At 35.9% G+C, this 26,891-nt stretch overlaps 1 protein-coding gene across 1 annotated transcript in view; it reads left to right on the forward strand.

Moving 5' to 3' along the window:
- The window catches only part of Wsck (tyrosine-protein kinase Wsck), a 475,983-nt gene that overhangs the window by 1,613 nt on the left and 447,479 nt on the right, over positions 1–26,891 (forward strand). The window contains exon 2 of the mRNA XM_090414787.1: positions 14,704–14,779. Coding sequence (XP_090270913.1) covers positions 14,713–14,779 — 67 coding nt within the window. The 5' untranslated portion in view covers positions 14,704–14,712. The remainder of the gene's footprint in view (positions 1–14,703; positions 14,780–26,891) is intronic.

Below are 26,891 nucleotides of genomic sequence, written 5' to 3' on the forward strand. Positions count from 1 at the left end.
AGGATTTTCATCCCATGTGCAGGCAAATCAGCCATGTGAACGTGCAATTTACAGACAAAAAATACTGATAATGATGATGGATGGTAGATGGCATTGATGGTAATAGTGTCATTGTGTGTATTTGGAGAATTAAATAGTATGTGAGATGTGTGTAGCAGAGTAGAGTAGAGTGCCCTCCCATGATGAGTCCTTGGAGGTGTCACGTTATAATAATAATAATATACACCACACCTTTTTTATCTAATGGCTACAGTTTCCACAGGATAATAATGAATAATCAATCCACAAAAAATAATCAATCCTTCTCCCAATCCACTACATTCTCTTCATAAAGATTTTAGTAATGCTATCATCATCCTCTATGTCTGAGGCACATCAGAAAAAATAGCCAGAATCTTAAATAAATACAATCTTTGCATCACTTTCAAGCCATAACTTAAAACTAGCTATCCCTTATCTGCTCCATTAAAGACAAACTTCCTTCTATCTCAGTTCCAGGTGTATGCAGAGTTCCTTGTTCCTATGAGTTGGCCTACTATGGACAGATAGGAAGATTAGCTACCATCTGCATGGAAGAACTTGAAAAATACATATACAGCCATGATTATGGTCAAATCTGGGCCTTGCACTGCTTTGGATACAGCTCACATAATCAATTGGAAAAAGACCATCATGCTCCACCACAGTAAATTTAGAAGAGAAAGATTGTTTTTAGAATCCTGCTGCTCTTAAAAATCAACCTAATTTGAATAAATCCGGTTACATAAAACTTTCCAAAAAATAGGAAACATTAATACTTCAAGATCCTAGTTTACATCCTTGGCCATCAGCAGGTGTCCTTAGAGGGTGCCCGACTTAAGACCAGTCTTTCATTCACATGCTTCACTTAGTTTTGTGCTGCCTTTGTGTGTGTGTGTGTGTGTTACAAGTCTCATATTGTACTCCCTGATGATGTCTCTCTAACTGACACAAAATATTGGAAGAATTAAATACTATTTTTAATTCTTTCAAGTGCTGTTTCACTCCATTAAAAACTTTTAACATGAGTTTCTCTCAGCATAAGCCTTAATACGCATGTATTGTTGGAATTTTGCTGCATGCTGCTGGTCATTTTATAAGGAGCACATTTCATAAGGAGCATATTGATGAGTAGAGATAAGGAAGTGGTTGCGTTGCTATATAACGGATGGTCAGGCCACACTTGGACTGTTGTGCTAAGATTTGGTCACCCAGTTATGACGTGGAAACTTGAGAAAAGTTCCAGAGATGATTGAATAGGGCAATATCAGAACACTGAAATGTTGGTTTTGGAGAGATGTTAAAGGAATGTAAATTGCAGAGCTTAATGGATTGGCAGAAAAGAGGTGATATGGTAGGGTGATTTTGATTAATGCAGAGGGGATTATTCAAAAAAGTAAAAGGTGAGAAGATGAAGATCAGGAGGATATCCCTAGTAGCTGTGTAAAGGTGTGGTGAAGAAGGGCATGATGAGTAGGTTTTTTTATATGGAGAATTGTGAGTGAAACACATTACTAGGAAGTGTTAAGGATTTTAAGTTTCATTTTGATAAATATGTTGTTGGCTGACTGAATCTTCCACCACTTGTCTGCTGACTCCATGGAGGTTGATGTGATGATGATCATAATTATAATGATGTTTGTTACTGGGTAAAACTCTGCATACTCTATTGCTATTGTCATTATTATTATCATTATCTGACCTCCATGGAGTTCAGACTCATTGTGGAAGGTACACACTATTGCACACAGTGTTCATCAAACCATGTCTTAAACTGATTCAATATGTATGTATACAACTCACTCAGGCAATGCATTCCACTCACCAACCACTCTTCATGCAAAGAACCTGCTACTCACTCCTCTACTCACACCTTTTTACAGTTTCCTGTGATGGGTTCTTGTTTTATCTCCCCTCTCCCATTCTATGAAGAAATCTTTTCCATAAAAAAATCAATAACCTCTCATTAGCCTTAATGTCTCAATCATATCCCCCCCTTCCTCCTGTTCATTAAGCTTTGCAAGTCACATTCTCTCAACCTCTTCTCATACTCCACATTCCAAAGACCACTGACGACCTTTGTGAATCTTCTCTGGACCCTTTCCAACATATCCTCGTCACCATGAAAACCCAGCTACCAAATCTGTGCACATAATCCATATGAGGCCTTGCGATGGCATTATAACCTCTCTATTTCTACATGTCAGGCTCCTCCGTGTCATTGCCATTATCCGATGTGACGTCTTCACAACTTGTGCAATATGGCGCCTGAATTTCAAGTCCTTGTCCACCACCACTCTCAGATCTCTCATCTCCTCTACTTCCTTTAAAGTTTCCCTGCTAAGTGTATACTTTGCATCCATCGTTGCTTATCAAATTTCAAAATCTTACACTTTGCAACATTCAACTGATAGTTTCACTTACCTGCCCATTCATGCAATCTATTCAAGTCCTCCTGTAAGGCCAGGCCATAACATCCATTATAAGCTCATTTCTTCATGCCCAATGGCTAAATTATCCTACTCATTCTCCCTCTTGGATAGCAGACCTTTTGGACTCTCTCATTAACTAATTCTCTAACTATGGAATCTCCATACACTGCTATAATAATATAGTAATTATTATTATTAACCCTTTAACTGCTGATTTTATATTCTACTAACATTGTCCCATGTGCTGAATTAAATTTGCAAAAAATTTATAAATAAAATCAATTAAAATTCTTACAAGTAAGAAGTCCAGACAGCATCATACATTCTTGATATACACTTGTTCATTCACAAAAATGGCATTAATAGTGTTTTATAAAATTTGCATGATCTGCAAGGGGTGTCCACTTGAGGGTGCCATTTTTTCCATGCTTGAGTTAACTTGACCGTAGCAATTAAAGGGTTAACTGTGAACAACAAAACATAGTATTTTAGAAAAGATACTTGTGTGATATTCATCCATTCATGAATAATGCACAGTATAGTCTTTGGTTAGGTTTATTATTATTAAAAATACCTCTTTGATTTAAGGACTCATGACATGAAGAATCTTTATTCTAATTATTATTACAGTTCTCCTGGAGAAAGATTTATTTAATATGAGGCTTTTACAGCATTATTAAATTATAAATTATTGCAACAAGAACTCCATAGAGTTCACTGACTCATCATGAAGGGCCACTCTGCATGCAACATATGTCATAAATTTTAATTCATTCACACTCTTAGCATTCACTACTCTACACTAATTCACCACTTACTTGTGCAGCTTCCAAGGATGACCTCTAGTCCTCTTTGTCTTCTTTCTAGTTCTACTAGAAAAATTTTTTTCCCTGTGTATGGTGAATGTTTCTCAGCAGCTACGTCTCAATTATGTTACCCCTTCATCTTACCACACCGTAGATTATATGCCTTCAGTCTGTCATTCTACAGTTCTTAAATTATTTTTGTTAACCTCCTCTGCACCCTGTCCACATCGTTGTGAACAGATCTGAGCAGATGTTCTCGTGGTCCACATTGGCCTGATAAGGGTTTGATACAATGGAACTAGCACCACCTTATCTTTGCTGAACAGTGTCCTCCTTAGGGTTGTAGCTATCTTCTAGTTTTTACAACTTTTGCAATGTGCTCCTTGAATTTCAAAAGTCTGTCCATTATCACCCTGAGATTCTGTATCTCATCTAATATATTTCTGCAAATAGAATATGCAGTCTCTGATCTTTGGATCCAAAGTTCAAAAGCTTATACTTAGCAGCATGAACTGCTATCTTCATTCCTTTGTCCATCTTTCAGCTTATTCAACTCATCTCGAAGAGCCACAGTATTAGCAATATATCTAATAATTCTTGCTTGCTTTGCATGTTCTGCAGACAACTGAATCTCCTCCTCCCAGTCCATTGACAATATACTATTACTATTTTATTACATGTTGAAAGTTTATTTTTCACTTGGTTAGACTATAATAAATTTAGTTTAATCCTTTATCCAAGTGTGAGCAAACAAAGTTTGCACCTGAAAATATCTTCAGGACTGAATATGGTGTTGTACTACTTTACTGGGGTAAGGTAGTGCAACTCGTAGCAAAGGTGGAGCAAGCTACCAACACTCCTATCTCAGTATTTCCCATAATGCAAAACACATCTCCTTATGGATATGTATAATGTTATGCATTAAGGGATTGGTCACTACCCAGACTAGTTTCGACCTTTAGACGATTAAAGGTCGAAACTAGTCTGGGTAGTGGCCAATCCCTTAATGCATAACATTATACATATCCATAAGGAGATGTGTTTTGCATTATGGGAATTACTGGGATAGGAGTGTTGGTATCTTGCTCCACCTTTGCCATGAGTTGCCCGGAGTTGTACTACCTTACCCCAGTAAAGTAGTACAACACCATATTCAGTCCTGAAGATATTTTCAGGTGCAAACTTTGTTTGCTCACACTTGGATAAAGGATTAAACTAAATTTATTATATTTTATTACATGACATCCCGAATGAGTCCAAAGACTCATTGCAGGAGGGCACTCTGCTCTACTCCACGACACACGTTTCACCATCTCCACTGCTTAATTCCCCGGCTACACTATGCCATCTACCACTCACCACCACCAACAGTAGTATTTTTTTTGTCTGTATATTATGTGTATTCTTGTGGTTGATTTGTCTGTATGCAGGATGAAAAACCTGAGTTTCCATGGGTAAAACCCTACTACCTGTGCATGAGATAAGCTAATTCACCTTTAGTTGAAAAAACCCATACAAAAGCATCATCTTGTCATGATGAGAATCGAGGGGTCTTTTCCAGTGGAATGGCAGCATAGTGTCCTGTTGTTCTTCCAATTGCATAACAGAGGCATTTATCAATGACATAAAGGTTGAACAGTAATGGTCTTTGGTGATACTGAGCCCTGCTGAATCCATTCAGATTGCCAAATTGCCATTCCATGCACTAATCTAATACGTTGCATATGTTGAAACTTAAATATCAACTTGGGTGGTATCCTGTGAAATGCATTTATAAAATCCAAATGCTTCATGCTTTTTTCATAACTTTTTTTTTTTTTTTGTTCTGCAATTCCTAAATGATTTTTTTAGTTATCCATTTTATTTTTCTTACTGTTGTTATGTAGCCTGCCATTGTATTTAACAGATGTTCTTTAATCAGCCCCCAATTGGGAACTTTTAACTAGTTCCTTCAATCTGTGGTTCTACTTCAAGCTAGTTTCTAAGACTGTTATAATCACCTTCCTTATAATTCCAGACAAGTTCCTATGCAACCTCTCAAGACAAATACTACATAATAATTCTCATCAGATGGAATAAAGAAAGACGAGTCACTATCAAATCCTTAATGTTATTACCATTTCTAAAATGTGTTGTGAACCTTTCATTTTGGATTTGGTTGTAGCCTAGGGATGACTGGCAATGTTTTAAAGGAACATGTGTACTAGACATAATATTATATATATTTATAATGGTTAACATGTAAAGAAAAATAGAATTTATTAAAAATTATTTATCATTATTGATTGATATATTTATCATCATTATTTATCATTTCATCCAGTGCTACATAGACATTATCAGGAGGAAAATAGAAGATCACTGCATTCAAAACATGAATTACAAGATATGAGACATATTATTATTATTGTTCCGGGCAACTCCAAGGAGTCGACAGACTCATCGAGGGAAGCCCTAACATCATGTCAAGAACAACTATTCGACATTCACACAGTATCTATCATACCTTGCCTTGAACTCATTCACGGTCGTAGCACCCACAACAGACTCTGGAAGCTTATTCCACTCATTCACTACTCTCCAAGTAAAAAACCTAGCTCTAACACCCTTGTCAACCACGCTCTTGCCCAGCTTCCATTCATGGCCCCTAGTCCTCCCACCACCAGTCATATTTTCAAAAATATCTTCTGGATCAATCTTGTAGAAACCCTTCAGTAATTTGAATGTCTCAATCATATCACTCCTCCTTCGCCTATCGACCAATTTCTGCAACCCACAAATCTTCAACCTATTCTCATAAGGTTCATTCCACAGACCTGCTATCATCTTGGTCACTCGTCTCTGGATCTTCTCCACTTCCTCCCCATCACGAAGAAACCCTGGTGCCCATAACTGGGCACAGTAGTCCACATGGGGTCTTATCAAGGCTCGATACCGAGGAACAACAACTTGTTTGTTTGTCTCTGCATGTTAAAGTATTTTTCAGAAGCCAAGTGATTTGGTGAGCTGTTTTAGTCACTTTTGCAATGTGCCCCCTAAACTTCAATTCCCTATCCACCAACACTCCCAAATCCCTGGCCTCATCAATCTCCTGGAGTACGGTTCCACCAATGCGATATACTGCTGCTATTCTTTTCACCCCAAAGTGCATAACCTTACACTTTGGCACATTAAATTGACATCCATTTTTCCTAGCCCAGTCCTCCAAACTATCCAAATCATCCTGTAAAATTTTGACATCCTGTGCACTCATAATTGCTCTACCCAACTTTGCATCATCAGCAAACAAGTGAACACTTCCTCTCAAATCCTTTCCTATATCATTGATGAACAAATTGAAAAGCAGTGGTCCAAGAACAGAGCCCTGTGGCACTCCACTAGTCACAAGCCGTCTTTTAGACTCCACTCCTGAATAAACCACTCTCTGGTATCTCTCCTTCAACCACCCTCCTATCCATCTCACCAGCCCTATATCTATCCCCATCTGCTCCAGTTTATTGATTAGGGTTCTATGTGGTATCCTATCAAAACCCTTGGCAAGGTCCAGTAGTATTACTGTAAACCCATTATCCCTATTTAGTTCAGCTGTCACTGTGTTATAAAACGTGAGCATGTTACTGAGGCATGATCTGCCCTTCACAAAACCATGTTGTCCCCCATACAATATCCCATTTTCATCTATCCAATCCTGTATTCTTTTCTTGACTAATTTCTCTAAGACCTTGACAATGATTCCTGATATGCTAATCGGTCGGTAATTTATAACAGCAGTCTTGGAACCACCTTTATGCAGTGGAACTATTTTCCCCTCTTTCCACCCCCTCGGGACTAACCCAGACCCAAGACTCAAATTAAACAAAATGGTCAAGGGTACTGACAATTCTTTAGCTGCTTCTCGTACAACACGAGCTGGTATACCATCCAATCCCACAGATGTATTGACATTGAGGTTATGCAATAGACTACTCACCTCCACTTCATTCACCACAATTCCCGTATAATCTACTGGTTTATTCGTTTCTGCAATATCACCACCTGGATGATATATTCTTGCAAAGTGCTCACTCAGTAACTCAATTATATCAACTGATTCAGTTACCTCCCTACCATCGGCATTCTTTAAAATCATTCTGCCATGTACATTTTTTCTTTTACTTGCTACATATCTAAAAAACTGTTTAGGATTCTCTTTAGTCTGCATGGCCAATGTTCTTTCGTAATCCTTTTTTGCTTTTCTTATCACGCTCATTACCCTTCTGGCCTGCGCTTTATACCGTTCGTGTGCCTGCCGGTCACCTTTCTCCTTAAATTCCCTTCATAGTTGTTTCTTTTTTTGCAGCTCGAGCTTAATGGTGTTATTCATCCATTTAACCCCTAGTTGATTTATTATTCAGACTCTACGTATACAGTCAGCCATTGCTTCATGCAAACACTTCTTAACTACCTCCCATGCACTATCGACTTCTAGTCCTTGCAGTTGTACATGCCATGGCACTGAACCAATCAAACTCCTAAGCTTGTCATACTTTCCAGCCCGATAATTTCACATGTACCCTGTCTTAATTGAAAATTCTACACCTTTAGCCACCTCCCAAGTCAAGACCCTATGATCACTCTCACCGAGTGGTGGCAATGTGGTCATATTTGTTACAGCCAAATCCTCAGATGTAATTACTAGGTCAAGCACTCTCTGACCCCTAGTATTTTCCATTACATGCTGTCGCAGATAGTTATCCCTTAAGAACCACATAAAATCCAATTCCTTCCTCCCGTGTGTCCTCTCCTCACTCCAATCAATGCGACCATAGTTGAAATCTCCCATAATAATCACCTTCCTTCCACTCATTTCTTCTATTTGCTTGTGCATACTGTCACCACAATCTTTTCCATCACCTGGTCTATAGCAGCACCCAATTGTATATTTAGTTCTGCTAGCCACAATCTCACACCAAATGGCCTCAAATATGCTCTTTTCTCTATCCTGCAATTCAACTTCTAACCTCCTTGGCTGCAGCTCATCAGCTATCATCAGCAATACTCCTCCCCCCATTTTATTCTCCCTGTCATTCCTGAACACACTATACCCATCACATTCAATCCCACTAGCTATATCATCTACAGTCAGCCATGTTTCATTAATACCAATAACCTGTGGTCTGGAAGTGCCAACCATGGCCAAAAACTCTTCCTTCTTGTTCCTAATACTCCTAGCATTAGTGTACATGAATTTAAGACCCCCATTAGCCCCAACCCTACCTTGATGCCTTATATTAACTATCCCACTCTGATTTGTTGTCCTTATTTGCTCGGGCATATTATATTCATTCTTGCATTCAAATGCCTCCCTAAGGACTGTATATCTACACTCCCCCCCTTAATAAATCTAGTTTCCCTGAATTTGCACATCCACCACATTCAGCAACACTTTCTCAAGTCTTCTTACACTAACCATTCAAATGCAAGCCATCCATCTTATATAGATCCTTTCGCCCATCGAACTCACTCCACACGTCCACAAATTCCACACCACTCGTCATACATAACCCATGCATAAAGTCATTCGCAATTATGGCCCTCCTTTTAAACATTTCACTGTCATACCGTGGCAAAAGACTAATCATTCTAACTCTCTCACTCTTTTCTTTTGCTACCTCAAACAATTCATTCAGGTTTTCTATCATTTCCATTTTGTCTCCTTTCAAATCATTCGTACCTGCCACAACAATCATTTCTTTCACCCTTTCCTTTTGCTGTCTAATAGACTCAGTTACATCCTTTATGGTAGCACCAGGTTGGTATGATTTTGTCAAATCCTCTACTATCACACCTCATACTAACGAGTCTCCACATTCATGTTCACATTCATACGTCTATTTTTCCTGTCATACTTTTTATTATTGGCTGGTACATTCAGTCGACTTTTGCTCATACGCTCTAGCTGCTGTTTTGCCCTTTGTATTGCACCACTCAACAATGCGATCTCACTCATCTTTTTTATTCTCAGTAAAACCATTAATACTATCATTCACACTTTCTACATTCACACTCTCACAATTCTCTGGTACAAACTCGCCGTTTCTTGTCATATCCCTATTTTCTTCATTCTGAAGTTTGACAAAAATATCACACTCACGATCTGAAATACTCTTCAAATACTCTTCAAAAGCGTACATTTTGCAGCTAGTACACTGAATCTATCCTGCAATTCAACTTCTACTCTCCTTGGCATCATCTCTTTTATACTACCGTTCTTTGATAAAGATGGCGAACCATCACTACTGGCCGCCATTTTCCTTCGTACTGGAGCCATACTTACTTGCAACGTATTTTATCAAATTATAAATTATAACACACCAAAAACACACAAAAAGATGCACTAAGAGATGCAAGGCAAACAAAACTACGCAATATTAAATAAATTTATCAACGATAACTGAAAATAATACTTATCTTATCCGGAGCTTTCACGAACACTACACACTACGAATCCCTCTAGTGGCGACAGCCCCAATAATAAACCTACTCCAATAAAAAGCTTACTAGCTTGTCTTGGTTACAGCTTGAGCATCATCAGGAGAATGCATTATTAGAGTTCAAAGGAAGAAAATAAATAGCTTCTGTAATTCAAAATTAAATGCCTTATTCTGAATTACAAAAAAAAAAAAAAAATAATAATTATGGTAATTACTTCTCATAATACTGAGAATACCACTCTGGCATGCAGTCAGAGTGGTTAAATTTTAGACATGCTTGTAAAATTTTGTAAGTTTCAAGGAACAGTAGATCAAATTTAGCTGGCCTAGTGGTTGGCCAAGTGGTTAGCATATTCGCTCTCCAGCCAAAAGGCTGCAGATTCGAATCCTGCCATGGGCATAGATGTTTGTAATTGTGAAAATATTAGTAGTGGTGGGCAGTAGATGGCATTGGTGTAGATGATGATAAAGTTGTGGTTCGCTGTAGTTGGTAGATTGAGTGCTGGAGACGGAGAGTTGTAGAGTAGGTGCCCTCTCTCGATGAGTCTTTGGACTCCTTGGAGGTGTCACATAATAATAATAAATTTAAATCTCCCAGAATGAAGAATCTTGGTTTGGTTCCCAAGAATGTGGCGTCTAGTGTCAGTGACATGGAATGGCAGTTAAGGGCAGGCTTCTCTGATGATAAAACTGTAATGTCGAGAGAGAGGTGGTAATTTGTTCTTGGTAGATGGGAAAATAAGAAAACTTTCAAGCTTGTTTGAAGGTAGGGCATTCCTTGCAAGCATATTGTATTTGCAAAAAAAATTGTGCTATTTTTTCCAATGTTCCTTTAAGGTATGGAGATTCATTTTACATCAGATTCTGGTGTGGCTGTCAATAATTTGGATAAGGTTTCACTGACCTTGCAGCTGAACGAGAGTTTTTGCTCTCTTAATGTTTCTACCTGATCTCTGAGGAGAACCAACCACCAGTTCGAAACAGTTCCTGTCTTCTATGTGGCCCATACTAAGGCAACTTGTGAATTCCGTGGAATATATTCCTGTAAGCTCTCTGGTCAACTTACCTTATGAAATTTTCATAGTTTCTACATTCAGTTTTGAAATAATGTTGGATCCAATATCCACTTGACTTACATAATTTTACATTGCCGAACTGAAGCATTTTGGCTCTTTGTTTTACTACTACTACTAATAATTTTTTTTCCCCCTCTCATCTGGTCTGTTTTCTATTTTATGTGGATTTTCACTATTATTTATGATGAGTCAACAGTGCCTGTGGCAACAAATTTTTTGCTAAGTTATTCACCTGGAGAATATATATATATATTTATTCTTTTTTGCTTAAAATTGTCAGGATGAATGTTTGCAAAATTATTTCTTTAAAAAAAAATATATATATCAGTGTAATGAAACATGAATTGCTTCATTATGAAACATGAATTGCTTCATTATACTGATTTTGTTTTATACTGATAAGGTGTTTTAATCCAGTTCTTGATAATTTGTTGTAACTTTAGTTGCATGTGATTTCATGCTACAGTACATACACGTAGCCTGAAATGCACTTATGTGTATGTACTGTTCTCGAGATCATGCTTGTGCTGTCATGTCTGAGTTTTTTTCTGATAATTGCCTTTATTATTAATGCCAATTTGATTGTTTGGAGAAACAGATTCCAACATGAAGAGATTTAGCAAAGTAGATAGAGCGATGCAAGTAGGCACTATCTGCAGAGAAATTTATGCAGAAAAGAAAAGACAGACTGTGCAGACTCACTGTAAGTTGGATGTAGTGTACAAATTTTTAAAGAAGCCCACTCCTGCCCGTTTATGTGTTTACACTTGGAAAAAGGATTAAATAAGAATAATTTCTTTACACCAAGTGAAAAAATTTTCTACATCTGTCTCTGAACCAGAGTATTTTAATAATAAGGTGATACACCTTTTTGCTACTTATATATGAGAAATATGTGACTTCTGCATTTATTATTATTATTATCATCACGTGATATCTCCGAGGAGTCCAAAGACTCATCGGGGAAAGACACCTACTCTACAATTTCCATCTTCACCATTTAATCCATCAACTACAGCTGATTGCTGCAACCACCATCACCTACATTGCCATCTACTATCCACCACCAGCACTAGTATTTTTCTCTGTAAATTGCATGCATTCTCATGGCCGATTTGTCTGTATGCAAGATGAAAAACCTGAGTTTCTCTGAGAAAAAACCGTGCTACCTCTGTATGAGATCGGCTAACCCACCTTCAATTGAAAAAAACCATATAAAGATTCCTTTTGTCACAACAAGAATCGAATTTTGTACAAAAATCGAGCCTTTTCCAATTGAAGAGCTCAATATACTGTCATTTTTCCAATTGCACTATATAAGCACTCATTTAACCTTTGTATCTCTTCTGGGTCTGGCTCCCACTGATGAGACCTCAGTAAAAGTCAAAACTGGTCTGGATAGTGGCCCTTCCTATAATGCATAGCATTATACACATCTAAAAAAGTGGTATGCTTTTGCATTATGGGATACCAAGGCAATTGATGTGAAGCCTTCTATATATAAGTATCCTAGCCATGAATATACTTCATATGCATATTTTTGTTTGCTTATACATGGATAAAGGATTAAACAAGAATATAATTTCTTGGTGAGTTTAATTTAAGTATGGGATACCAAGGCAATTGATGTGAAGCCTTCTATATATGAATATACTTCATATGCGTAATTTTTGTTTGCTTATACATGGATAAAGGATTAAACAAGAATATAATTTCTTGGCGAGTTTAATTTAAATTATAACCAAGTGAAAAAAAAAAACCTTTTTAGATCTACCCGAGTTATGCACTTGGTGAGGCATTCTTAGAGTGCTTTGTTGCGATTTCTGAATTTGAAGAATTCATTACTAAGTTTAACACACGTGAACCACAGTAATAGGTATGTTTATTATGTAAATATTTCGTCCTAGGTATCTTAGGACATCATCAGTACAGTAAGGCAATACTAGGAATGACAAAAGAGAGGGCGCATATGTACAAAGGAATCCAAATTGCGTGCAGTGGCGCATTGTGGCCTGAACTTAAATTAAATTAAATTGAACTAAATTACTTAAATTAAATAAAAATTAATTACAGTTAAGTTATTATTTTACACAATTTTGTATGACAATTTCTCATACTTTAGGGATGGCAAGAACATCATTGCGGTTTAGATTTGGTCTGTTGTGGAGCAGGGCTTCAGCACTTTCTTTATATAAACAATCATATTTATATGAAGATCTGTGTAGAAGTTTTGTCTTTTTCCAATGGATCTTGTGGTTTGGGTTTTCAACTCTGTGTTGAGCGAGGCCTGATTTATGTGGTTTGATGAGGCGGATATGGTTATGATGTTCCGAAATGCGTTTAAAAACTGATCTGCATGTCTGTCCAAAATAAGAGAGTTTACAGGAGCATGGAACCTCAGATACACCAGGTAGTAGCATAGGTGAAAGTTTGTCTTTAGGAGAGGGTAACAAGTTTTGGATCTGCTTGATGGGGTTGTAGGTGGGAACAAGATTGTATTTCTTCATAATTTTCGAGAGCCGTTCAGAGATGCCTTTGATATAAGGTATGGGAATCCTATGGGGTTGTTCTTGTCTAGGTTGAAGTGTGGAGAAATTGCTGATGATTTTTTTTGAGTTGTTTTGAGATTGTAATCATTTAGAGTGGCTGTGTTTTTGATTATTTCTGATTCTTGTTTTAGAGAATCCTCGGAGGAGCATAATCTGTGTGCTCTGGTTACCAATGATTTAATGATGCCAAATTTTTGAGAGGGATGATGAGCTGAAGTATTGTGAATGTAGTGGCCTGAAAATGTCAGTTTGCGATAGACAGAGGTGGAGATGGAACCATCTTTTTTTCTTTGGATGTGTAAATCCAGAAAGGGGATGCCTTGTGGGGATTCCCTTTCTAATGTAAATCTGATGCGAGGATGAAGAAGGTTGATTTTTTCTAAAAACTGAAGTAGCTTTGTTCGTAGTGACTCCAGACTGTGAAGATATCATTGACATATCAAAGCCAGAGTTTTGGTTTGGGTTTGAATGCGACGATTTTTTCTTCTAGATGTTCTATAAACAGATCTGCCAAGTTGGGTGACAAGGGAGACCCCATTGCTGTTCCCTCCTCTTGCTTGTAGATTTTTCCTTTCCATGTAGTACATAATCAAAATGAAGAATTCATTGATGACCTAGCCTCTCCTTCCTCCACCAGTGAATCATCCAGTTAATAAAGCAGTAGCTTTGAAGAACTACTTTTGCCTCATGTGTTTCCAGTGGATTATTTTGCTTGGCTGGTAAGTGCACAGAAGCACACACACACTCATGGTTCATTATTTATTACATTACAGTACTATACAATAATTTTATGTCAGGATTTGTACATTGTATTATTGTTTAACTTATAAACAAAGAGTAAAATTATTTTAAAAATAGAATAAAACAGACCTATGTATTTTAGCATGCAAGCATATTATGGTTCATGCATTGATTTCCAACTTATGACCTTTTTCACTCATGATGAGATCATCAGAATGGAACCCCCTCATAAGTTGAGACTCGCTGTAATTGTCCTTAAAAAAAAAAAAAAAAAGTGCCATTTTCATGTAGCACAATATCAAGGCAGATCATGAGAACCACTATGTAAAAATGTTGCAACTGTGCTGACTAATTGCATTTTGCATATTTGTCAAATAAGAATTTTTTTTAATATTATTTAATTAATGTTATTAATTCTACTATTTTATATTTCTCATCCTCACCAAATAGAAGGTACTGATGTGTTTATAGGTCTTTCAATCTCTCTTATATGGGATCAATAAAAAAATAAATAAAAATTAGAATTATTTTTTTGATATTAAATTATTGTTATGCATATGTTATGCTTTATAGAATAAATAGAAAAAAAATGTACATTTCTATTTCAGCTTTCTTCAATGTCATTTTACAAGGTGAAGGACAAGGTGTGGATCACATGGATAATATTGCTCTACTTATCCAAAGGTATATTTTACGAAGAATAATTTTTTAATGTTAAAATGTGGGGGTTACTACTCACATTTGGAATGTGTCTGGAATGAATTTATTTTATGTATAGAAATACAACTTTTGTATTAATATCTTTAAAAGCTGTCATGGATCTGGTGATGACCCAAGCAGATCTGGAAATGGTTAACTTTTATAAAGTATTCTTTTGTAACATTTAAATAATTTTCAAAAGAAGCTTGAGATAATATGAAGTGTATAAATTAAAGATGCCAAGAAATTATATTCTTGATTTCATACTTTATCCAAGTGTAAGCAAACAAAGTTTGCATGTGAAATACCACGACTGCAGCTCCTTGTATATAGAGGTTAATGACTTCACATCAGTTGCCTTAGTATCCCATATTGCAATGCACATATCCTTACATGTATAATTCTATGCATTATGGGAAGGGCCACTCCCACTGATACCTCAATAAAAGTTGAAACTGGTCTAGGTAGTGTCCCTTTTCATAAGGATATGTGCATTACATTATGGGATGGATATTAAGGCAATTGATGTAAAGTCATTAACCTCTATATATAGTTGGATAAAGGATGAAACCAAGAATATAACTTCTTGGCATCTTTAATTTATAGTATAACCAGGTGAAAATACTTTCAACAAATATGAAGTGTAACCACACAGAATACCTTAATATTCCATAATATACCATAATTCCTGCCGACCAGGCCAGAATAGCTGGCCTGGTTGGCCGAGTGGTTAGCATATCTGCTCTCCAGCCAAAAGGTTGTGGATTTGAATCTCACCATGGGCATGGATGTTTGTGATTGTCTTGAAAATACTAGTGGTGGTGGTAGGCAGTAGATCGTGCTGGTGTAGATGATGATGGAGACGGAGAGATGTAGAGTAGGTGCCCTCCCTCGATGAGTCTTAGGACCCCTAGAGGTGTGTAATAATAATAATGACAACACCACGACAGGATTTGTGTCAAGTACCTCATGAGTGATTAGTTTAAACTGTATAAAGGTTGTATGCTTAGTGACAACATATTATCACTGGTAAGACAGAAACAAGAGTGCTTAAGTAATGACTTAGGTATTTTTTAATGTCAAAAATGCTAAACCCAGCTTGTCCTTAAGAGGTGCTAATTACTGATTTCGCATATCAAATTCCTGAACATGTAGCCTCACAGGGTGTACAGGATATTATGATAGTGCTAACTACATGAAAAAGTTATATCATTAGTAACTTCTTATGAATACTTTTCCTCCAAATGAATATGTTATCTTTCAGGATTCCAATATTGTCAGATAGTATATTTCAGTCTTTTAAGTCTTATAATCTTTTAAGTCTTATAGAAGAGCCGATACCAAGAACTCAGCACAGACCTGTTACTTGTGAAGTCAGAGCTGTTATCAATCCAGAGATAGTACCTTTTAAGCGACAGTTTAATTTTAAAAAAGCAAGATGGGACAGATTTGTGAAGGACCTTGATCAGACAGTAAACACTCTAAACACTCTTGAAGCAGATCCAAGTAACTATGAAGAGTTCGTGAATACCATCAAAATAGTATCTCGGCGGCACATACCACGAGGGTGCAGAACTCAATATATCGCTGGGCTTAATAAAAACCAGACGGAACAACTAAAAGAATATAAAATCAGATATGACAAGGATCCTTTTGCTATAGACACAATTGAGGCAGGCGAAAAACTGATGGACCCTCACGGATGGTAGAAAGAGGAGATAGATGAAGCTACTGCAGGATTTGGATATGAAACAGAACAGCAAATGAGTATGGGAACTGGTGAAGAATTTAAGCAACGATCCAACTAAAACTCCAGTTTACGTAACAGAGGTCACGCCAAACCAGATCGCTCACCAGCTATTATTAAATGGCAGGACAAACAAGAAGATACTGAAAACCAATCTTACGCACATTAAAGAAGCTGAGACTAATTCATTAGCCTCTCCATTCTCCGAAGAAGAACTAAGAAAAGCTATATGTCACCTGAAAGAGAATAGAGCTGCTGGCCCGGATGACATTCGGACAGAACAGATAAAGCGTTTCGGTCCGGTAACCATCCAATGGCTGGTGAAATTGATGAATAGGTGTGTAGAATCTCTTTAGTTGCCCAAATTATGGAGGAAAGCTCAAGTGGTAGCTTTACTTAAACCAGGAAAGGAACCTATCGAAGAATTTTTGCCTGTTTCTCTCCTCTGCCACTTGTATAAAGTTTTTGAACGAATGATTCTGGAAAGAATAGCAGCAAACATTGACGAGAAACTTATACCCGAGCAAGCCGGTTTCCGTCCCGGAAAGTCCTGCTGTGGCCAAATTCTGAATCTTATGCAGCACATCGAAGATGGTTATGAGAATAAGCTTGTGACTGGAGCAGCTTTTATCGATCTGTTCATCACAAGAAACTGTTGGTCAAGCTGTACCAAATAACGAAAGATTTTCACCTCATGAATGTAGTTAAAACCATGCTCCAGAATTGACGATTCTACGTAACTTTGCAAGGAAAGAAGAGCAGATGGAGAAATCAGAAGAATGGTTTACTTCAAATAAGAGTATTGGCCCAGATGCTCTACAATATTTATACTAACGATCAGCCAACCCACCCAAAAGTGAGGTTTATCTATGCCGACGACACAGTTATATGCAGTCAAGCAAGGAGTTTTGAAGAAGTTGAGAAGAGGTTGAGTATTTCTAAGGCTAAGCCTTAGAAATACTCTCCAATTACTATGAGACCAATTGCCTGAAGCCTAACCCAAACAAGACTCAGGTGTGCGGTTTCCATCTGCACAACAGGGAAGCAAAACGCCAGTTAAACATTGTCTGGAGAGGAAAATGCCTCGAACACTGCAACAATCCCAAATATCTTGGAGTTAAGCTGGATCGTACCTTGTCATATAAGGAACATTGCCAGGAACTAAAAGGAAAAATCTATGCAAGAAATAACATCATAAGAAAAACGACCTGCACGACGTGGGGAGCTCAACCAGAGGTACTTCGCTCGACGGTTTTGGCATTGTGTTTTGCTGCAGGGGAGTATGCTGCCCCAGTGTGGGTGGCATCCACCGATGCGAAACACGTGGATGCGGCTTTAAATGATGCCATTAGGATCATAACTGGATGCCTAAGACCAACCCCAGTCAACAAGCTGTATCCCTTAGCAGGCATAGCGCCACCAGGCATAAGACGTCAAGTGGCTGGTGAGATGGAGAAAAAAAAAGCAGATGATGGACGAAAGATATCCACGGCTTCTCGACTCAAATCGAGGCATAGTTTTATGCAAAGAACTAAACCATTGATCCATAAACCTGAGGAGCGACGCCTTGTTCTATGGAAGGAATCAGTTCAACTTCAAGAAGCCCCCATAATTAAGGAAGAGTTAACCAAGGGATATCACCTACCCTATAGCACCTGGAGGACTCTGAACTGTCTTAGAGTGGGAGTGTCCAGATGCAGAAGTAACCTGATGAAATGGGATTATTCAGATGATGACAGCTGTGACTGCAGAGATGCCCAAACTGACGAACATCTTTTATGTTGCCTAGATCTAATCGATGTGTGCTCCATGGATGACATTCTGATGGTCAGTGACAAGGCGATACAAGCCGCTGTTTTTTGGATGGAGAGGATATGATTGGTGTTCCGGACTCGGAAATTAAGGCACTTCTTACTGTATCAATACACATATCTCTTGCTCGTTAGCCTATGTGTACTCTACTCATGGTTGCCTAATATAACCTAGTCATGTTTATTCCTGGATATGGTCACTTTATAAGCTTTTGCTAATACTATATATCAGCATTGAAGCAGAAATGTTAACTGCTTATGTATTAGTATGTTTATCAGTCTGTGAAGAAGAAATTCATGCATTTTATGAAGTGGTACAAGAATATTTATTATTTTTTTTTTATTTTTCGCTATGCTTTTGCTTCTAATGCCTGTAAATATCTTGAATCACTTTTATAAAATGCATTTATTCTCTGTCATTTTTAAGCAAACATTGAAAACATTCGGTATCATAATATTTCTCAATAAAATAAAACCTTCAGGTTAGTGCATTTCTGGATTCTGATTGACTCTGAAACATTGCCGGATGGATAGGGCCAGTGATGTCATGACATGATCAACTCGGCAAACAATTGAAAAACATTTAGGTTAGAATCATTGTAATGAAATATTTTGGGAAAATAAATACTTTTTTCTCAACTTTCCAATTTTAATATCCACTATTAATGGTTCATATTCTGCATATTTTATCAATGGATAAGAAATAAGCTAATTACTTCTGTCTGCTGCATACATTGCCATGTTGCGATTAATTGGTTACCTCACAGTAAGACTGAGTGCTCTCTTAAGATAAAATGATGCATGCATATCCTGTCTTCTAATCATCAAATTCCTGACATGTACCCTCAAGGGGTATATAGGATATTTTATTTATTTCATATCCAAACACAAGTGGTACAACATTATTTACAACAAATTAGGATACATTACAAATGAGAACAGCTTAAATTTGGTAGGTGAATTATATAGGAATAATAATTAAATATGAAAAAAAGGAAACTATACATAACATATACAATAAATATGGTCAGACATTCTCCAGTATCTTGCACAATCACCTGCTCTTTCTGTGCAGGATATAAGGTCCATTTTTGTGCAAGGTGATGGAAGAAAGGGACAAGAAAGAAGGTGTTCCATGTACTGGTTTGTCCCACACTCAGTTATCTGGGCCAGTGAGGTAGCCCCATTTGATGAGGTTTTGTTTGCAGGTCCTGTCGTTCGAAGTCTGAGGCTTTTCCAAGTATTCCAGTTCAAGTGGGCACCACGTGGAAGATCTTCGGCTGTTGGAATACCAGTATTATTTTCAGGATATAATGCAAGCCATTGTTGAAGTTTTGTCTCTGGGAGGTTTTTAGATGGTTCAACAGTTGCCAGGAAGCTATGCTGGATCTTAGTCTTTGGGGCACTGCAGTCTGACTGAATAGTGGGTGGCATCATTCATTTGTCTTCTTCTTTCGTTGAGAATGCAGATCTTCGAATTGAAGGGGGTGCAATACCAGCCAAAGTATACAGGTCTTTTAGTGGTGTTGGTTTCAGGCATCCTGTAATTAAATGGCAGGATCTGGACCATACTGGGCAGGCATACAGGATATGATAGTACGACATGAAAAATTAGCATCAATGCTAACTTCCTATCTACAATTTTCCTCCAGATCAATTTGTTACCTGTCAAGAATCCAATGTTATCAGATCTTATATTAATATCTTCTAAGGCAGTGCTTCCCAAATAGTGGGCTGGTGCCTCCTTGGGGGCCGTAGGTTTTGGTGAGGGGGGCCGTGAAATAATGAAAACAAATTTAAAATCTTTTAAGACTAAGTAGATTTTTTTTATCTTAAAAGAAACGTATTTAATTATTATTATTTATTATTTCTTTTTTGTTATTTTTTTATATTTCAATGGAAAAAAATCATACATTGGTGCGGATTCACAAATTTTGCTTCCTGTGTATTTCGGAGCTTAATGAATATTAGTAAATATATGCTTATTCATATAAGTTTCATTTCAAAGCAGAAATCTAAGAATTGCAGTTTCAAATATTTCACCTGATATTGGTGTAGCAGTATTGAAACACATCCATCACATTAAATTGTTATTAAATTTCTTTTATGTTTTTAATTCTTTCTTTATTACTAATCGTTTTACGTTTCATGTGCAATAACAATATATCTATATATATAAAAATATGAGATAATGTGCCGTGTCAAATGTGTATGTAAGATGCTAAAAATGAAATATTTGCATTTGATTTTTACAATATTCGCTGTGTATGTTTTCTATTGAATATAAATATTATAATAATATATGTCTATATTATGATTTTTTTTCGAGGGAGGCCGTGAAATATTTTAATATTTCCAAAGGGGGACCGACATCCAGAAGTTTGGGAAGCACTGTTCTAAGTTACATTTTACTGTATCAATCCACCTATATCTGGATCTTCCTCTGGGTCTTTCCTGCCAATCTGGCAGAGAACATTTGTTTTGCTAATCTTTCCTCTCCCATTCTATTTAAGTGACCATTCCACCCAAGATTAGCTCTTCTAACACGTTCCTGGATGCTAACAACGTCAAGTTCTTTCCTAATATTCTCGTTTTAAATATGATATTGCCATTGATGCCATCTGTTAATGCCGCTAATCTTTCTCAGGACTCTCGTATCTGCAGTCTCTAGTCTTTGGTCAAGTGTTTTACTTCTAACCCAGCTCTCAGATCCATAAGTTAAAATTGGTTTGAACACTGTCTTGTATACAGCTAATTTAGTGTTCCGACTAATTTCTCTCTTATTTTATATAAATTTGTTCAGTTGACTTCCTACCATAACAGCTTTGTTGATTCTGTTGTCTATTTCCATATTTAATTTACCATCTTAAGTAAAAATCGTGCCTAAGTAGCTGAAATGTTTACTTGTTCTATAGGTGCTCCATTCACAATGCAGTTCATATATTTTCAATGATTCTGCCTCTTTTCATTGTCTTTTTCTTCTTTTATTGCTGACTTTCATGCCACATCTATTACAATAGTTACTCAATTTAGTCAGGGATTCTTGCAGACTTGTAGCGGATTTATTTAGAAGTATAACATCATCTGAATAAAGCAAAAAGCTGAAATTAACATCTCCAATTTTGATATCAGGTTTAATTCCACTTTCCTTCATAATGTGATCCATGTAGATAATGAATAACAGAGGGGATAATGTACATCCATAAAATCAATAAAAGAAAAAAACTGAAGATCTGGGATGATACAATCAAAGAAATAATCAAAAAGAAAAAAGAAGCCTATCACAAATGGTTAAGCAGTAAAAGATTAGAAGATGAAATAGAATATAAAAGAATAAGAGCCATAGCTAAAAGAGAAGTCAGAAAAAGACAGAGAATCATGGAATAAATTTGTTTCTAATTTAGAACATGATTTATATAAAATAAGACCCAATGTATATAAGATTTTGAACCACTTAAATGCAGATACCAAAGAAAACATAAAATTAAACACTGAATTGAAATTAGAAGAATTTCTAAATTACTACACAGAACTGTGGACAGACAAATATTTTAAAAAAGACAACTGGCAAACAATTAACGAAAATGAAAAGGAAATAACTGAAGAAGAATTAGAAATCAGCCTGAAAGAAACAAGAAACGGAAAATCACCTGGAGAAGATAAGCTAGGTTCAGAACTATATAAATACGCAGGAACAAGATTCAAAGGAAGACTCTTATTATTTTTAAATAAAATTTACTCAACTGGTATCCCCCCAATAGAATGGAAAAAAGCAATTGTGATTCCTATCTTTAAGAAAGGTAATAGAGATGACCCTAAAAACTATAGAGGTATCAGTATACTAAATTCCTGTTACAAAATATACAGCAGAATCTTAAATAACAAACTAATGAAATATTCCGAAAACTTTATTCTAGAGGTACAAAATGGATTTAGAAAAGGACGATCATGTATAGACCCAGCCTTCTGCCTAAAATTAATAATAGAGAAAAGAAGAGAATATAATTTAGAAACACATATTGCATTTATTGACTTTGAAAAAGCATTTGACAAAGTTAAAAGAAACATATTATTTAACATATTAAAAGAAAGACAAATACCAAATAATATCCTAAAAGCTGTCACAAGTATATATGAAAATAATCAAATACAAATAAGATTAAATCACGAACTATCATATACAAGAGAGATAAACCAAGGGGTCCGACAGGGATGTCCCCTCTCAGTAACTCTTTTTAATATCTACTTAAATGAAATAATAATAAAATGGAGTAAAAATTTACATCAAGGAATTAAACTTTCACCTACAGTTAACTTAAACACTCTCCTCTTTGCAGACGACCAAATAATTATTACAAATTCTGAAGATAACTTACAGAAAGCTATTTTAAATCTAAATGAGATATCCAAAGATTATGGTATGATAATATCAACGGAAAAATCAAAAACTATGGCCTTTAAAGGACAAGATCCAGCAAGAACTAAAATAGTATTAGATAACAAGATCTTAGAACAGGTGAATTCATTTAACTACCTAGGATGTATGATCACTTATGAAAATGAAAAAGATATAAACATAAAAATTGCAAAATATTTAAAAATAACAGGAGTAATTAACTCTATATTTAAACCAAACCTAGTTCAAAAACAAACCAGGCTAAAAGTATACAATACATTAGCCCTACCGGTCTTAATGTATGGAAGCGAAATCTGGACAATAAAACAAATCAAAGACAAACAAAGATTAACAACAGCAGAAATGAAGTTTATGAGAAAAACTGCAAAGTATACCCTATTTGATCACAAAAGAAACGAAGATATTATGAAAGAATTAAACCAAGAACCAATAATTGAAAAAATTAAAAAATATAAACATAGATGGATGGAACACGTTCAAAGAATGAAAACAGAAAGATTACCAAAACAAGCCTTAAAGTACAAGCCATTAGGAAAAAGAAAAGCAGGACGTCCTCTTAAACGATTCAACGATGACTTCTAAGGCCGGAACAGACCATACTAGGCCTAAATCCTTGATACGTATAAATGATGATAATGTACATCCTTGTCTAATACTAGATTTCACATTAAACCATCTTCCTGTACTTCCTTCAATTCTAACTGCTGACTTACAACTCAAATAAAGACTAAGTATTGCTCGATATAATGCCCCATTGACCCCATTGTATTGAATAGCTTATTTCTTGGCACCTTGTCATATGCCTTTTCCAGATTGACAAAACTTAAATACAGATCTTTGTTATATTCCCATGCTTTCTCAACAAATTGTCATAAAGTGAAGATCTGATCCCGAGAGCCTCTATTTAGCCTGAATCCAGCTTGTTCTTTACCAAGCTTTTCTTCCACAATTCTTCTCAACCGTTTCTCAAGTATACTTGCATATATCTTACCAGGAACACTCAGTAATGAAATGCCTCTGTAATTCTCGCATTCAGTTTTATTTCTCTTTTTATGTATGGGTACTATGAGAGCTCTACTCCAATCATCTGAAATTCGTCAATCTGTCCAGGCCTTCTGAACTATGCAGTGCAGCTACTGTAAGACTTTTATACCTCCATGCTTGAGCATTTCTGGTCGAATATCATCTACACCAGCTTCCTTTCCACATTTCAGGCTTTCGATGGATTTTTCTACTTCAAGTATGGATATATTCCTGATTGAATGCAATTTTTGGAAGTAATTACTCCATACTTCAAGGATATCTTTTTCTCCTGTTTTCATGTCACCTTTATCATCTCTCAGCACTCTTTCCTCCATTTTTGAACTTCTTCAACAACTGGAATATCTTGCCACCCTCTTGATAATTTTTTTCTATGTTCTATGTTCCAAAGCCTTCCCATGACTTTTTTTTTTGTTTAACTGTTTTTACACTGTGTTTAGTTTTCTTACATTTGTCTCTGTATTCTCTAAGAGCACAAGCTGACTTATTTGCCAGGAACCTTTGATATGGTTTCTTCTTTTCTTTCATTGCTGCTTTAACTTCCTGTGTCCACCATGTAGTTCTGATTTTTCTATCCTTGCAGACAACCTCACCACATGCCTCTCAGGCTGAATCAATCAATGTTTTCTTCAGGGCTTGCCACTGAATCTCCAATTTTCCTGTTCTCAAACTCTTTTATTTTTTCTTCAATAATGTTTGTGTATTTTATTCTGCAGTTCACATCTGAGAGTTGCTCAACATTTATTCACTTTAAAACTTTCTTACTTGTTCTTCTTTTCAAGATTGAATTCAATTTTATCCTGCTCAAGACTAATCCTGTCTTCTTATTGATCAAATTCTATTACAGCAAGATCAGTGATAATTGACATAACATCTATTTATAATTATCATTATAAATGATAATTTATAATGATAATTATAAATGATAATTATAAATGATAATTTATAATTATAATGATATAATATAATTTTATATCATTATATTGTTGAGTCAGTTAAGTATACAGCTCCAACAACAACAAAAAAAAGCTGGGCATAAAACAGAATCTGCATTACGCAAATAAAATTGATGGTTAAACAAATTCCTCTTCTGATTTTTTTTATTTGTCAGCTAAAAATTCTTAAAGTGCATTTTTTAAGCCCTGTGTACACACATGCATATGTCTCATTCCAGTTTTAGTCACATGAATTTATTTCTCACTGTATGTGCTTACACGCATTTTGATCTTTCATTGGACTAATGCGAAAGTGCTCCCCTTGCAGTTTAATATTCACTCATCATATGCAATATTCTGTTAATTGTTAAGTTAGGTTTTCATCTTTATTCTGTTGCCTTTGATTCTTTCTATCTCTATTTTAACTAAATCCTTATCTTAACTGTGTATACCTTGATAATGTTATTTTATATTATAGAATTATTTGTGTAATTCCAAATGTAGCTCACAAGCTTTGTTTAAATCAAAGGTGTAAAGTTTGAGCTTTTATTATTATTATCATCCACATAATTGATATACAGTCAAACAAGAAATCATTCAAACAACAATTTGACTGGTGATACAGAGTAATTCAAATTCTGCCCAATAATCTAAGAATAGCATTATAAAATATGAATTGTTCTAAGTAATGCCATTTTTTGTAGATTATATGGAGTCACTTCGTTGATGTTTAATTCTTGTAAGTAGTTGGATAGCTTTTTTGAAATTGCATCAAGTGCACCAATAATTATTGGGATGACTTTGGTGTGTTTAAGCTACAGCTGGCCAATTTCGATTTCCAGATCTCGATATTTAGTAATTTTTTTCAAGTTTTTTGTGTTGTTATCACTGGGTATAGCGATATCAATAATCCAAACCTGAGGATGTTCGATAATTGTGATGTCAGGTCTATTGTGTTTGAAATGCCAATCAGTTTGTATTCTAAAGTCCCAGTGAATTTTTGCTGTTTTGTTTTCCATTACTGTCTCTATTTTATACTGCTACCAGTTATCAGAAGTAGGAAAGCCATATTTTTTGCATACATGCCAATGAATTATTTTGGCCATGTGATCATGGCGGTATTTATAATCAGTTTCAGCTATCTTGCTGCAGGCACTGATTAGATATTCTACAGTCTCATCATTCTGATCATATTTTTTATTATTTTTTATTTATTATTATTATATATTTTATTTATTTATTTATTATATTTATTATTATTACTTTATTCACATAATTGATACACGGTCAAAACAAATATCATTTAAACAACAATTTGACTGGTGATACAGAGCAATTCAGATTCTATCCAAGATTCTAAAAATAGTCTGTTAGGTAGCATCGTGAAATAATAATAATACTTATTATTATTATAAATTCTATAGAAAAAAATTGGCATTGTTGTCACACTTATGAAGACATTTTGATGTGACATTTTATATAGCAGTTATAATGGGGGAGGGGATACACACATTCTTGTTATTATTCGTGACACCTCCAAGAAGTCCGAAGACTCATCACGGGAGGACACCCACTGTACAGCTCTCCGTCTCCACTGCTACCGAACCTCTACTATCAATCAACTACATCAGCGTCATCTACTGCATTTATTCACTTTAAAACCCACCACCACCAACACAAGTATTTTTTGTCTGTAAATTGCATGTGTTCTGAAGGGCTGATTTGTCTGTATGTGGGATGAAAAACTCGAGTTTCTGAGATAACAAACCCTGCCACCTCTGTATGAGATCGGCTAACTCACCTTCAATTGAAAAAGTCCATATATAAAGATTTCTCTTGTCACAACGGGAATCGAACTCGGGCCTTTTCCAATCGAAGGGCACAATATACCGTTGTTCTTCCAATTGCACTACGGAGGCGCTAAACATATACAAATTTTGAAACCGTTTTGATGAAACTGCTGTTGATAGATATAAAAACACAATTGAAAGCAGTAGATTTAAGTATGTGACATGCTGTCTTGTTACTGGACAGTTACTTAGTACATCTATTGACATTGCCAGTTTACTGTATTATCAATTATTGTTTTATGCTCTCCCTGAGAAAAAAGATATTATATCTTATAATATTATAAGAAATAAGATAT

This window comes from Typopeltis vanoorti, chromosome 25 (assembly GCF_054136105.1).
Source record: "Typopeltis vanoorti isolate ZY-2024b chromosome 25, IOZ_Tvanoo_1.0, whole genome shotgun sequence".
NCBI classification, from domain to species: Eukaryota; Metazoa; Arthropoda; class Arachnida; order Uropygi; family Thelyphonidae; genus Typopeltis; species Typopeltis vanoorti.